The 16,082-nt window shown below is 37.3% G+C and overlaps 1 protein-coding gene across 4 annotated transcripts in view; it reads left to right on the top strand.

Annotated features, from left to right (window-relative positions):
* The window catches only part of Tanc1 (tetratricopeptide repeat, ankyrin repeat and coiled-coil containing 1), a 227,218-nt gene that overhangs the window by 80,597 nt on the left and 130,539 nt on the right, over positions 1–16,082 (top strand). For all 4 annotated transcript variants that reach the window (XM_076865486.2, XM_076865485.2, XM_076865484.2 and 1 more), the window contains exon 3: positions 796–875. In XM_076865486.2, the coding sequence (XP_076721601.2) occupies positions 815–875 (61 nt within the window). In that variant the 5' untranslated portion in view covers positions 796–814. The remainder of the gene's footprint in view (positions 1–795; positions 876–16,082) is intronic.

Below are 16,082 nucleotides of genomic sequence, written 5' to 3'. Positions count from 1 at the left end.
AATAATAGTCTTATTGTCTGCCTCTTGCTGTAGGGATGGTTTCCTGTTTCATCTCAGGCCTAGGCTATTGTGTTGTGTTTACAAGCCCAGGAAAGCCCTGCTTAAAAATACACCTCATTCTGATAAAGAATTTGATCATAATGCCACAGCCCCTTCTACATGCCTTCCTTTCCCATCCCAAAGTCTTAACTATATCTAGTAAAAACATACAGGAGTGTGTGCTGTTTAAATGTGTTGCCTAACGCTAGGGTTAAAATGTGCTCCACTTAATATCTTGTATTTGTTCTGCAAATGCTTATTATTCCACTTCAATAACTTTTCAAAATGTTTTCCTTGTGATTATTTAGTGAGTAGTATATGTAAAACATTACCTTAGGCCACGTAGCATCCTTATGAACCATTATCTTTTTGACTTCATCTTCTGACATTTCCTTCTTTTGATGAACTAAGGTTGCAAGATGGTATTACCACTCCAGATATCTTATAGTAGTGTACCCAGGTTTAGCCTCAGAACCTTAATTAGATGTGGAATGCTGAGAATGCACTAATGTGTTTTTTGTAACTTATATAACAAGACAGTCAACTTCTGATCACTTCATTAAAAGTCGTTAAACATTTCTTGGGTCTTCATAGTTAGTTTCCCACCAGTTTGTTAACAGGAATCTGATAAAACTATAGGTGCTTTTGTATTATCTAAGTGATCTGTATAAACACAGGTTACCACTTAACATCAGTACACAAGTTGTATTCTATCTTTTCCAACCTTTAACTCCTCTCCCCTCCTTTTCTCCTCAGAGACTGAAGAGTGTTGAAAATGTTAAAGGCTGTGCTGAAGAAGAGCCGAGAGGGAGGAAAGGGAAACAAGAAGGAAACGGGTATGTGTTTAGGAATGGGTTGGGCCAGCACCACGGGCAGTGTTGGGCAGCTTGGCTCAGGCCGGGTGGATGCTTCTCTGGGGAGTGGATCAGACAGGGTTAGAACAAACAGCATCCTGGTGGCTATGAGAAACTCAATATATGCCCAAACTTTCTTGTGCAAAGTGGGACTTTGAAAAATTGAATTTGGGTTATGAACCAAATCCCCCCCCCCCAGAAGTCTTTAAAAGTTCATCATTTTAGTAGATCATTCAAATCCAGAGGCAGAGTTAAAGACGTTAAGGGATAGCGGGTGTGTTCAGGAATTTGATTTCTAGAAAACTCTTTCCCATGTTCCACATGCAGTTGCATTTTGTATGTTTGACCAACTGTTTGTTGGCTGACTGAGTCTTATCTTTTTGAGTATGAGATTTTACTCCTAACAGGTGTACTTCCACTTACTGCCGGACTGCTAGTTTTCCTTTTGAGAAGAGCTGCTTAATTTGGCTTGGGTTTCTTTCCTGTCCGTAGAGTACTGGTGCATGTGTGGTCATTGTGATCCTAATGGCATTACATGCTGAGTGATGTCTTCAAGGTTGTTCTGGTGACCACTCTGTGTTATGCTCTATTTCTCTTGATAGAAAAACTGTGTGATGTCTGCTTGTTTTGTACAAGTCTGTGGGAAGGAATCGGCTACACTAAAATGTTGCATTTTACTCTGTAAACTCATGTTAATCTGGTCTTGTTGGTGAATGACTCGTTTTTTGAGTTACTATATATCAAATAACATTTCAGTTTTGATTTCTGTTAGAGTACAGGTAAGTACTTTTTACTGAAACATCATCAAATTATGGTTAACTCTTCAATTTGAAAGATCTTACAATGCCCTATGAGAATTGTTAATATCTGTTGTTTCTGTACTTCTAAAAGATAGTAAATAGTCTTATAAATGTTTGGGTTATGTGGAACCTAGACAAAATTTCTGTTTATTGCTAATTATCTCTTAAACCAAGTCTGCAAAATGGCAAACTCACCTTAAAAGTGGAGCCTTTATTATAGGTTTGCTGTTAAGATTTCATTATAAGCTTCTCATTTAATGCTTGGGTAAGCAGATACAAAGAATAGAAGAAACCAGATTTTAATGATATAAACAGGAGACTGTAGTTAGCTCATAACCTTAGAAAATCAACTCCTAGCTTTGAATAATTAATTAGAATTGTTACTATGGAGAAATTTTAGTTCACATCATTTCTGTCCAGGGGTACATTCATCCTTTTCTGGGTCAAGGCCAAAATGTCTTTCTCATTAGTTCCCTGAAAGCTGGTAATTTTTTTTTTTTTTTTTTTTAAAGCATTGGCTCATCTGACACCAGTTCTAAAACTTTATTCTTTAGAAGCCTTTGTAATTTCTAGCATGAAGTTAGGTCCTAAGCTGTCTGTTGGACTGGAGTTGTCAACCAGCAGGTTTTTCACTCAGGGCCAAACTCCCTACACAGTAAGGGAGTCTTTCAAAACAGACCTGCCATCCTTTTTGACCAGTGCGGGGCTCATGGGAAATAGCAGTATTAATGACTTCAGGCACTCGTGCCTTTCAGACAGGCCAGACGGCGAACATAGTTTGCCTTTGAAACTTTTCCAGCTTCAGAGCATGTGACTTGGGTTTATGTCTCCCTTTGGTCTTTAAGAGCAACTACTGCTTATTCTGAATCCCATCTTCCTAATAATTCCCACACTATGGCTTTTTCACTAACGTAAACCAACTTGGAAAAGCAATGGGAACGTTTCTCATAAAGCATCTGTATGGTATATGCCTGTTTGCTCTTAACTAGAATCTTGCTGTGTGAGGTTGGGAACAAAGACTGGATTTTAAATCCTGATGAACTTATGTCACAAGATGACTGGGGAAAATATTTGAAATTTGACCATTCGTATGTTGTTCTGTACCAGTGCTCATTATATTAAGAAAAATCAGAACTAGATTTCTCTATAAATTAAAGCTGGTTAATCTACTAAGCCTGCTCTGAAACTTGGGTAATAATTTCTCCTTCAATATGGAAAAATTTTGCTCTACTGTTTCTAATTAAACCAATCTTTGTTGCAAAGACAAAAGAAAAATCTTTTGTGCTTGAACTCATAATCGTATAAATTATGTCTAAAAATTGAGTTAAGCTTTTCATCCTTTATAGATTTTCACTGGCAATATTTTACTATATGTACTTTTATGTTGAACTTTTTTTGCGAATTTGGAAAATAGAGTTAAATTTAGCATTCTTCAAAAGAAACCAAATATTTTTCAGAAGCATCAAAAAGTTGTTATCCCCCCAGCTCTTCTCTTGTACCTAAAAAGAATTATGTATCTACTTTAAAGTATTGGTAAAATGTTGGCAGGTGTTGAAACTCAAGTTATATTTTATAAGGATATTTGAAATATTATAGACAGTGTGATTTAAAGCTGTTGAAAGCCATTGAGTAAACTAAACTCCAAAAAGAGCAAAATTCTCTTTTTTTATGATTGTACTTTTTTTTTTAACTTATGAAATGCTTATAGCTGGCAAAAAGTGTTTTCTGGAGGCTATAAAGGCGTGTTGGAGTATGCAATATTAAAAACTTTAAAATGTTTTTTTTCAGGAAACACATTCACCTTGTTCCCACTGTTCCAAGTGAGCTCTGTATTTCTCCTGACCTTGAGTAGACCTAGGTGATCAAAAATCAGTATTAAACCATAATGCAGGGAGAACCAGATGAGGGCATCTGGTTCTTTTCTCCCCTTTCCCTGTTCTTTTATGCTAAGACCTTGATCTAAAATAAGCATATGAGGCACTCTCTTGATTTTAAAGCTCTCCAGAGAGGTTGACAACTTTCTGCCACATGTTTATTTTAACTGACCTTTCCTATCAGAAAACTTTCATGTTACTATTATTAAACTGTTACTTAATTTAAAAATTAAATACTGAGTTCTGATATCAAATCTGGAGCTGATGAGAGTTTAGAGTGGATACTAGAGGAACATAGGAAGTTGGCATCTTTTTGGTACCTTGCCACTGTTCAAAAAATATTACAGTAGCAACAAAACTTCAAGAAGAAATGCACAGACTTTATGTTGAAACAAACGATAAAACTTTATTGATAAAGTCTTAAAATAAGAATAAATGGAAAGACATACCATATTTCTGAATAGGTAAATATATCATTATTTTAAATTAACTATTTTTTTCCAAATAAAGTGCTCTACCACTGATCTATTATCCCACTGCCCCCCAATCTTTTGTTTTTAAATAACTTCTTTTAAAAGTGCAGTTTTAGCATTTATAGCAAAATTGGAAGGTATGGAGATTTGCCCCACACAGACATGACCTCCCTCAGTATCAACCACCCCCATCAGAGTGGTGCATATATTATAGTTGATGAAACCACATTGACACAATATTATCACCCAAAGACAGTAGTTACATTGTTGTTTACTCAGTGTTGAGCAACTCATGGGGTTTGGAAAAATATATAATGACATTGTAGTGTCATTCAGAGTATTTTACTTTTGTAAAAGTTCTGTCATTTTTTTAACATAACATAAAATGCATATAAAAATTTAACTAAAAAAAAAAAAACACTTAAGAATATCCAAGGGCTGGGGATGTGGCTCAAGCAGTGGCGCGCTTGCCTGGCATGTGTGTGGCCCAGGTTCGATCCTCAGCACCACATACAAACAAACATTGTGTCCGCTGAAAACTGAGAAATGAATATTAAAAAATTCTCTCTCTCTCTTTTAAAAAAACAAAAAGAATATCCAAGAAAAATTAGAACATGTAAGGTAGGTGCTTGTAAAAGGCTGAGCCTGCTTCACATACCTGGGTTCTAGCTGCAAGTGTGACCAAGAGTGCATAGGGATTTCTTAGCTTCCTTCTATAGGGTGTGGTGGATGTTGCTTCCCACCATCATGTGCATCTTGGAAGATTCTTCAGTTATAGATACTGCTCAGGTCTCCTCCCCTTCAAAAACTAACAAAGCACAGATATCTAGTATGGTTCGTGATAATAACTACTACTTCTGCACAGCAAGTAAATGGCTCAGCTAGTTCTTTGATTTTTTTTTTTTTTCTCTTCAAGAAATGAAACAGTTTTATCTAATGTCTTGGATGTAATCACAGCTCACAGCGGATGGTGTTTGCTTTTTCTTTAGAACTTGGAGATTTGGGTCTCCCTTTTGAAGTTTAGCAGGCAAGCCCTCTTGCCTTCCCTACAGGGGAGCTGGTCCCTCTTCATCTCTGTGTCCCCTTTTCTGCCTTCTTGATATTCTTGAGTTCATAATGTTGTGTCCTCTCTCCCTCTTCAGTTGTGGAATTAGGCCCAAGATGAGGAGAAGAGCAAAAATCTGTAAACTTTTAATTGTGGTACTGTCTCAATTAAAATGGAGACTAAGGAACAGTTCCTTAATATGGCCAAATAACAACTATTTATTAGTCTTTTTCTTTCTGCTTGTTTTTTTTTTTTTTAAAAGCAGGAAAGCTTAGTTTCAAGCAATTTATTAAAAACATTTGGCCTTCACCTTTCCATCATTAAAACCCAGGTGGTTGGCTAAATACACTTGTAATGGTGTTAATTAAGGCACTGGATAGTCTGTAAGCCTGTATGTGCACTGAATTAATCTGTTAGCTTTGCATCTAATGCTTCACTTTGAATTTGAAGTAAAAGGAAGCTGTTTGCCTCTAAAGTTTAAAAGCCATCCATGTGATTGTTCAACTTGGTATTTTAAGCCATTCCAGGCTGCAGTCTGGTTTTTAGTGGTACCTTCTAAAAATGCCTCAATACAAATGATGCTTTGTTTTATCCAGAAAATATGAAGCTGCTTTTGATTATTCTGTGCCGCATTGCCTGTTTTCTGTGGTTGTGGACTATTATTTAGGAATTTAGTGCAGTGACTATCTTGCTGAGCTATAGTTGTTTGGTATCTTGTTAACAGACTCCAAAAATGTCTCCTAAGCAACAAAATAAGCAGAAATAATTTACCCTAAAGGTAATGTATTTCTCTTTACCAGGGCATTAAAGCAAATTTTGCAAAATATTAGGACATGATTTAAACATAGAATAGAACTAGGCTGCTTTTTAGTGGGAGCAAGAATGTTTTGTTCCTTTGGATTTTTTGGTTCCTTCATCAGTTTTTCACTTTGGTGTCCCTCTTACAAGTTGCAAAGTTTAGAAGAAGCGCAGACTTTGGAATTAGAAGAACCAGATTCACATCTCAGCTTGAACTTGGACAAGTTTCCTCTCCTTTCCTTTTGAGGGAACATGGGACCTGACCCATGCTGGGCAAATACTCCACCACTGGGCTACTGGACTAATTTTGTAACATCACAAAAGTACCTTACAGGGATGTTGTCAGCTTTAAATGAGAGAACCTTCTGCAAAACTGTCTAGCTTGACATTTGGCTTCTGCTTAGATAATTCATTAATCTTCTTTCTTGAGAAAACTGTGTGGTACCTTAAAGAATAAGTGAAACTCTTTAAAAAAATTTTTTTTCTTGTTCCTATTGAAGAGAAGGCAGGGCTGATCTCAGGCAAAGAGTGATATTTTAGAAACTTCTTTCTATGATTCTATTCCCAAATACCGAGCCTGCCGTCTACTTTGGGTACTAAAAAGGTACTTCTCCCATCTTTATCCTTTCTTGGGCAAGCTGTGAGTCAGATGGTAGTTTAATTCTTCCTCCCTATACCCCTACTCTTTGCATTTCTGGGATTTCTTCCTCCCTACACCTATTCTTTGCATTTCTGGGATTGAACCCAGGGTCTCATGCATGCTAAGTAAGCTAGCTACATCTCCAGCCTCAAGAATAGATTTCTAAATACAATTGATAAAATTTCACCTCAACATATTCTTCATTCAGGAAGACCTTAGTATTTGGTAGGCCCTCAACTCCCATGCTTTTTGTAGTATGTTTTTAAGGAAATATAAAGGATGAAAGAGAAGAGGAAGGAAACACATACCAAGCATTTTTACATATGGGCATCTTTACATATGGGCCATACTGGTTTCATGATGAACTTCCTGTTTACTGTGAGGCGCATACGCATGGAAAGCTTTGGAGTCAGAGGAAAGGGAAGTCAGTTGCCCTGGACCTTCTACTACGTATAGCCAATAAAACTTCCACACAACATGCCCCATGAGACCTGTCATACAGGATATGGCAAAACTCTCAACACTTTTTTACTTGGGCCCCCTTTTATAAGTATATGTGTCAATGAAAAGGAGACTTGTAATAGGGGAATTGTAGATTATAAATTTATAGTACTCTTAATTGAATCCAATATCACAAATAATTTTAAATAAATGTATTTGTCTATGAAAAAGATAGTCTTTGTATAGAGCTTCATCTCTATATAGCCGAGTTCCCATAAAAACTATGTATGAATTTGTTTTCTTTTTCCTTTTTTTTTTTTTAAATTAGAGCTTAAAAAATTAATAGGTGATTTGTTTGCCCTTTGTGAAAGAGGAATTCCAAGGTTTTATTTCTATTCTACAGAAAAGTAAAAAAAAAAAAAAAAAAAAAACTTGATTTCATATACAGGCAACTATAGTTCATGAGAGGGAAATTTTAAAGTAGACCTACTCTTTTCTTTCTTTCTTTCTTTTGGGTAGAGGATGTGCTATATTATTTTTCATAACAGCCTGAAGGAGGTGGAGGCTTTGACTGGGTAGGTGCCTGAAGCTGAGGAGGATGGCCCTCAGGGGTATCCAGTGGGTGGGCCTGGGTCTAGCATAGAGCATTGACAGGAGAGATTTCATTCACAGCTACAGTCACCGCAGTAGAAAGTAGGATCTGTGACTCTTCACTTTCCCACACCCTCCCTCGCTTTGGTGGTTGGTTAGTCTTAATGCGTCAACCCTTAGAGTAGCTGTGTAGACTCTTTTTGAGTTCTTGTTCTATGTAGTGGTGATCGCAGTGCTTCCTAGGGATGAAATACCTGAACTGATGGTTTTAATTCTTCACTCTTAAGAGTGTTTGTCACAGAGTTGTCCATTCTTAACGGAGTTTGGGAGCACAATTCTCACAAATATTGGGTATGTTGTGGATTTTAATCATTGTGGCTAATTTTACAGATTGAAAAATATATTTTATTGTTTCAAGTTAGCATTTTAAAAAATTTGGTAGACCTCTGATCTGATTGGCTTCTATTCAAGAAATTCTTAGAGAAATAAAAATGAAAGCACCTAAAATGAGCTGTTGTTCTTAGTACTTGGCAGCGTTCTGTCTCTGTGCACAGCCAAGAACGGGCCTCCTCTACCTGGACGTGATGAAGCTTGATGACTGGCGAGCTCATAACAGAAGGCAGAGGTCATGCCAGCAACATCTCCTTAATAAATTGCTGTGTTCATTAGTACAAACTTATCTGTGGCTGCATATTCGTAGGTTATGATGTGTGGGAATTCTTTCTTCAAGCCAAGATAAAATAATTAAAAATTTTAGATCAAGAAGGATCCTAGAATTTGAGTTAAATTTCAGAGGTATCAAGCAACATCTGAACTGATATAGCAAGTTAAATACAAGAAGAAAGGATAGTTTGTTTGTTTGGTTAGTTGTTTGTACTATGTCTCTGGCTGGCCTTCTTAATTTTTATTTCTTGTACTGAATAATTATAAAGGAAAACATCTCTAGTTAGACCATTATCCTAGACAGAAGAGGGTAGATTCTTCTGTTTATAACTTCTCCCTTCAGGGATTTTTTTTTCCTTCCTCTAGATATTTTATTTATTTATTTATTTTTTTCTTAGGAGGATTATTTGTGAGATACTTACATGATTTTAATCTATACTCAGGTCACTAATACCTGTATTTAATTTTGTATATCTTAAAGCCAAGTTTTGCTCGATACCTATAAAACCATTATACAATCTGAAAACGAAAGCTAAACAGTGGTATTAAGGGAGAAGTACATATATAACACCTTTCTCCTCTTCTTTCTTTTTCACTCCCTAAAGACAATTAATGTTGCTGTTTCTTATTAGCAAGTATTTTCTTTGCATATGTGTGCATAAGTACACACACATATACATATATAAAAATGTTTTACACACACATAAATAAATATATATTTTACACACACACACACACACACACACACACACAGTACATATACAGATCCTTAAACCCTATATGAACTTTTTCTTGGGGGAACTTTTTCTTGAGGTATTAGGGATTGAACCCAGGGACACTTTACTACTGAGCTACATCGCCAGCCCTTTTTATTTTTTATTTTGAGACAGGGTCTCACTAAGTTGCTTAGGGCCTCAATAAGTTTCTAAGGCTTGTCTCAGACTTGTAGTCTTCCTGCCTCAGCCTACTGAGTCACTGGAATTATAGGCACTATATGCCTGGCTCCACATGGACTTTTAAATGCATTTTATTCTATGAAATAATTACAATATTGATCATATATGTATTTTTAGATATGGATTGATTGCCATTCTGGGGAATGAACCCAGGGGCTCGAGCATACTAGGCAAGTTCCCTATTACTGAGCTGCATTCCTAGCCCCAAAATATTTTCTCATATTCACACAAACAAATATGTAATTATGCATTTTAAAAGCTACTCAGTATTACATTGGGCAAATACACTGTAATTTATTTTATTAGTTCTCTGTTGATGGATACTTAAGTTGTATTTTTTGGGGGGGATCATTATTTCAAATCTAGAGTAAATCTCTCTATATAACTGCCTGTGTTGTCATAAGAATAGGTATAAGAAAAATTGGGTAACAAGTTTTTTCGTTTATAACTGTACTAGATTTTGTCAAATTGCCCTTAAAAAATAGCATTAAATTTATAATTTTAACTATATATCAGAATACTTGTTTAAGGATTGTAACCAAGTAGTTTCATCTTTGCTAATGTCATAGGTAAAAATTATTTTATTGTTTTAGTTAGGCAGTTTTTTATTATAAATTTAAACACATTTTTTTTTTAAAGAGAGAGGTGAGAGAGAGAGAGAGAATGAGAATTTTTAATATTTACTTTTTAGTTTTCGGCAAACACAACATCTTTGTTTGTATGTGGTGCTGAGGATCGAACCCGGGCCGCACGCATGCCAGGCGAGCGTGCTACCACTTGAGCCACATCCCCAGCCCCTAAACACATTTTTGTGTGTTTATTGACCATTCGAAACCATACTGCCTGAGTTTGTATCATGACTCCATGATTTACCAGCTATGTGAATTTAGGCAAATTACTTAACTTCTCTGTCCCTTATGGCTCACTTAGGATTAAATGAGTTGTACTAGGTATGCATTATACTAGGTATGATTTAAAGTATACAGGAGGATATGTGTAGGTTACATGCAAGCACTATGACATTTTATATAAGAGCATGTTTAAATCCATGCTTGGCATATAACATATGTTATATGAGTATTTGTCAATAATAACTAAAAATTTTTTCATGTTGTCCCACTTACTTATTTTTCTGTTGGGCTTAGTATCTGTTTTCATATTTTGATAAATGGTTAAAGTTCTAAGCAAGGCATACATATCTGCTGTTTAATTTTGAATAATAAAGCCTAAAAAGATTCATGTAAATCAGCCTTTATTTTTGGTAGGATTAAGTGAAGGATTTTATATTAATTTGTAAATTCATTGTTGAAAACTGATGGAGAATTTACAAATCATTTTTCAGAGAGGTAGACTTCTTATTTCTGTTTTGAGTGTGAATTTGTTGAGAACCTTATTAAAAATCTCAGAACTGCGTGCTTAGGTCCAAGATTCTGAGGATTAGAGATTCTGGAGGGTTTGTCCCCTCAATCCATTAAATTGTTACCATGGTTATTAGACTTCCAAGCAGTATCTCAAACCCCTTCCGATTTATGGAAGTAGTATTTTAAAGATAAATAAGTGCTCTGCTGGTTTGGCTTCAAAAAAATTTGGGTTTGTAAAATGTACCTGCTAATTTGAATGTACATATTCTCTTAGAACAAGTTATTTTTCTGACTCCTAGTTTTCTTACCTATAAAATAAAGGTGATGATCTCCATGTTTTATGAGCAATTATGAGTCAAATGAATTTTTAAAAAAAATTCATCAGGTTAAAGATGTGAGGATTTAAAAAAGAAACTACATGGTATTCTTGATTTTGGGGTTACTCATAGAGCAAAGAAATAAAGTATCCTTGCACAAATATTTAAATTTGTATCAGTAGTTTTGGATACTAAATGTTGGAGGAAACAGATACCTTTTTCCTACTCAAAATATTAAAGAAACACAGTTAACTAGAAAATTAATTCTCTGGAGAAAATATGTAGTGGTACTTAGGAAAAATTTCTCTGTACGGAGAGCTTACTGTATATCAGTGTACTAAGTGCTATGAATAGTTACCTCACATGTTTTTTTGTTTTTTTGTTTTGTTTTTTAAATAAAGGCTGAAGAACTAATTTAAGACTATGCAGTTACAAAGTGGCAGAGGCAGGATTAGAGACCAATTTCTGTCTCCAAAGCCTATGATCTGGGCAGTACAGCAGCCAGACAGCTTGGGTTCAGTCCCCATATTAAATTTCTTAATCTTATTGTGTTTCCATTGTTTTTTATCTGTAAAATGGATAACAACACTACAGTTCTCAGCATCTGTGGGCTCCACATCTGCAGATTCAACCTACTGTTGATTGAAACTGTTCAGGAAAACAAAACATTGTATCTGTTCTGAGCATGGACAGAGTTTTCCCTTGTCATTCCCTAAACAATGCAGCACAACAACCATTTACATAGCATTTGCATTGTACTAGGTATGCATTATACTAGAGATGATTTAGAGTATACAGGAGGATATGTGTAGGTTACATGTAAGCACTATGACATGTTATATAAGTGCATCTAAGCATCCTCAGATTTTGTTATCCACTGAGAGTCTTGGAATCAACGCCCTGGCCAGTACCGAGGGATTACTACCTACTCCTCGATTATTGGTTCTTACGAAGATTAAATGAGTTAAAGTGCTTATAATAGAGCCTGGATCATAGTAAGTGTCTGTAGTCATTTCTATACCATCCAGGCTCTTTGCTTTTCTGTCCCTGACACTCTCCTGTGGACTTTAGTATGGTGGCATCTTGGACATTCTTGCTTCCTTAGCTCATTTATCTCAGTGGCAGACATGACCCTCACCATTCCATCTGGTGCAGATGGAGGCCAGAGCTGTGGTGATAGGCATGTCCTTAGCAGAGTGCTCTAGGACAGTTGCAGTAAACAGTATGGGAGGGCATGCATTTGCTAAGAGACAGAGGGGGCAGGGATATGAGGTGTGATGCAAGGAGCTGAAGCCAGAAGCCTGGACATCTTTAAAGATGTGTGTGCATTCAGAAGGGCTGGGCACAAAAGAGTTGTTCACCTTGGCTTCACAAAATGGGGCCTGAGGTAATTGTGCCAGGCAGTGATTCCTAACCTTGACAATTCACCAAGGCCCTGGTGACTCACATTCTCACCGGAGGACCTACACATCACTCAGCATGAATGGAGTCCTAGCATCTGTAATTTTTTTTTTTTTTTTTTGGTGGGGGGTGTGATTTTTTTGAACAGTTAGATTTGGGAACTGTTAGTATGCTGTTGATTCCTGTGTCACTGCAGGGACAGTTCCAACCAGCCATGCAAATCTGCATATAAACTCTTGGAAGCAGATTCCCCGTTATCTAGTTCTTGGCAATCCTATAAAGATGAACTTGAAATAAAGATATACAGGCAGATAAGTGAAAGTATTCCATTGCATAAATAACAAAGGGATAGGATTTGATCAAAGTAATGTGTCAGTATATTTTGTTTGGTTCTTATGTTTATGCCTATTCCTTGTCAACATTTGCTTACTCACATACTCACACTTCCAAGTTAGATACACAAAGACTAATAGCAAATGAATATAATTTTGATGTTTAATTTACATGATGTTAGAGGGCTCTTTTTCCCAGAGAGATACTCAAAGAATGAATGAGGTGAATAACTTGCATTCCATTTTTATATTTGAGAAATCATGATTGGAGTGGAATGTTAATATGGTTAGCTGCAGTGAGACAATATTGACATTGTTGCTAAGATATTTTACCAGACATGTCATTGAGGCTGCTGTTTTGAAAACTGAGCAGATTTTTTTTTCTTTCTTTCTTCTTTTTGGGTGGTGATGATGGAGCAGGAATATGACAAATAAAACACAGACGTACAGAAAATGCGAAGTCATCTCATTCTCTTCCTGACCCCCTATACCAGCCTGAAAAAGGATCTTGTTACACAACCACATGTACACAGTTGATTTAGTCTGCTTCTTTCCAGAATGTGAACTGACTTGGTTGTGTTACATTTTTAAATGTGTTTTTGTGGGGAAGAAACTTTACATGCTACCTAGAAACTTTAAGGTATTTTTTTCCAAAATGTTTATAGATGCCATTTTCCTCGTGAGGAGTTGAAGTTAGATAAGTGGTAGCAGGTCCCTTTTATTCTCTTGCTTTCTCTGGCAATGAGGCCTGCTGGCAGACAGCTTTGCTGCTGGGCCTGCCAGAGTTTGGATTTGAGTAGTTAGTGAGGGGGTGGTGTACTGGTTATGGTATTGTTCTAAAAGTCTTTTTCCCTCCACTTATTTTTCCACCCCCAAAATGTCAGCATGTCCAATATGACAGAATGTTCTTGATGATTATCATTCAAAGAAACATGACTCGCTAAATTATCTGTGGATAGCAGTCAGAATTTCTTAAGCACCACACAGTGCTCCATGCTCAGTAGGCACCTCGGTTAGGGGTCCTCCCTCTGGGGCAGTAGGCTGGTGTGATGAGCTCTGAGTGGAGTTGGAGTGCCTGGCTTCTGTTCTGGGTCTGCCACTTACAGGTTGTGGGACCCCAGGCAATTTACGTTAGCTTCCCCCTACCTCAGTTTCCTAAGCTGAAACGGGGAACAGTGACGGCATCTCCTTAAAATGGAACAAGACGAATGACTCAGTTACTGTGTATAAAGTCCTTGGGAAGGTGCCTAGCGCGTGGTAAGGGCTTAATGACTGCTAGCTTAGTTATTATCAGGGCAGATACACTCAACGAGCATACATTTGTAGTTCACCGGCTCTGACATGTTACTTGGGTACCTACTTAATATAAGTTCCAGGGTAAATGAACTCTGGCAGTGATTGTGTGCCGGTGTGTAACTGAGAATGGTTTAAGTGGCTGGATGTCTAGTGGGTGGTAGCCGCTCCAGGCTGTCTTGTGACTTGAGTCTGGTGGCACCCGTGACATGAGATATGAAATCTGCAGCACCATGGTCTTGTTATTTTTTCTCATTTCACCTCCAAGAAAGACCTGCAGAAAAAAGGTGGAGTTTTCTATGTTATTAGAAATTAAGAGGGAATATTTAGGTTGTTTTTGAGGAAGTTTTAATGTTAAAAAAAGTCATTAATTGGTTGAGATTGAAGGCCAAAGGCAGGGAAGTTGGAGTAAAGGCAACCAGGGTGGTGTGTTTCCTTCTAAGTTCTCTGTAGGGGAACCAGTCCAGACCTTCATTGTGAGAACAATCCACAGGGAAAATCATTGACATCAGTAAGAGCTGGCTCTGGGCAGTTCAGGCTGGCTGGAATAGGGCAAGTCTGAGCCAGATGGGTTGAATGAAAGCAGTGGGCATGGTTGGAAGTGCCTAGAAAAAAGAAAAGTAAGCCCTCCTTCCTGGGGAAATAAAAGGAGATAGATACAGATTTATGTTTCCAATAAGTATGTGCAAGAAAATAGCGTATTTTATCTTATAAAATATTTTTGTTACAAAAACTGTCAGAAATATGTCAAACTGAAATCAGAAAGAAAGAGAAAAACCATCCATATCCCAGCCCTACTTAATAGCAACCACTGTCAACATTTTACTAAACTACCTTCTAAGCTTTTGGATGTGTATATTATTTCCCCATTATTGTCATGTGGCATATAAAAGATTGTGTATACTGGCTTAGATGTTTATTCCACATGGTTTAAAAAATGTTGATCATATGGTAAACTGATTTTTTCCTTGTCGTTTTTGTAATTTGTTCCTTGGCAATGAAAATGGTCATTGTGGTGCTCTGTGCTTCTTTGCTTGTTTAGAGGGGTGGGTGGGGGCCATGTAAAAAATGTGAGCCATTGTTAGCAAGTTCTGGCAGGGCAACATGAGCTATTATTTCAAGAGGTCACCCAGATAAGGTAAGAGATTCTGCACTGTGGGATGAAGGACATGGTTCAAAAAACACATTTCCTGAATGAGAAGGGAGTGGAGAGGGATAGTTGAATGAAGTGTTAGAAGGTTTGGATAGAGTTTATTGCTTTTGGGCAGAGGCGGGGGAGGTGGTTCTGGGGACGGAACTCAGGGGCGCTTAGCCTATGAGCCACATCCCTAGCCCTTTTTATTTTATTTTATATCTTTTTAATGTTTATTTTTTTTAGTTATAGGTAGACACAATATCTTCATTTTATTTTTATGTGGTACTGAGGATCTATCCCAGTGCCTCATGAATGGTAGGCGAGCGCCCTAACACTGAGCCACAACCCCAGCCCTCTAGTCCTTTTTATGTTTGACATTGGGTTTTGCTAAATTGCATAAGGCCTTGCTAAGTTGCTGAGGCTGGCTTTGAACTTATGAACCTATTGCCTCAGCCTCCTGAACCTCTGGGATTACAGCCTAAGTAGCCTATATTTCCTTCAAAAGGAAAAATGTACTGTGCTTTTTCTGAACCTTTGAGTATCTCAGAATGTTTGGGGGTTGGTATGGCACATACTGGAAAACTTAGTACAGTTTTATAAGACTTAATCATGCCCTTCCTTCTCTTAAGTTTTATAGATGTTGCTTTTTGACCTCTGGCTTGTGGTGTTGGAGAGAAGTTTTTGGGGTTGAATTGTGGTCCCCCTCCCGCGTAGATATGTTGAAGTTCCAACCTTTGATACAAAACCTATGACCCTTTTTGGAAAGAGAATCTTTACAGACATAAATCCCGTTCAGAGGGAATCGTATTAAAATGACAGTCTTACTGGATTAGGTGGGCCCTAACCCCATATGCCTGGTGTCTTTAAAAGAGAGGACACAGTTCACCAGGTGATAGTGTAGGCAGAGGTTAAAGTGAAGAGTCTACAAACCAAGGGACCTCACTGATTGCTAGCCACACCAGGAACAGAGAAAGAAGCATGGGTAAGAATCTGTCCAGATGGGCTGGGGATGTGGCTCAAGTGGTAGTGCGCTCGGCTAGCATGCATGAGGCACCGGGTTCGATTCTCG

Source organism: Callospermophilus lateralis, chromosome 9, assembly GCF_048772815.1.
Source record: "Callospermophilus lateralis isolate mCalLat2 chromosome 9, mCalLat2.hap1, whole genome shotgun sequence".
NCBI classification, from domain to species: Eukaryota; Metazoa; Chordata; class Mammalia; order Rodentia; family Sciuridae; genus Callospermophilus; species Callospermophilus lateralis.
The sequence above is the reverse complement of the archived record's forward strand: the minus strand, read 5'-3'. Positions and strand labels throughout refer to the sequence as shown.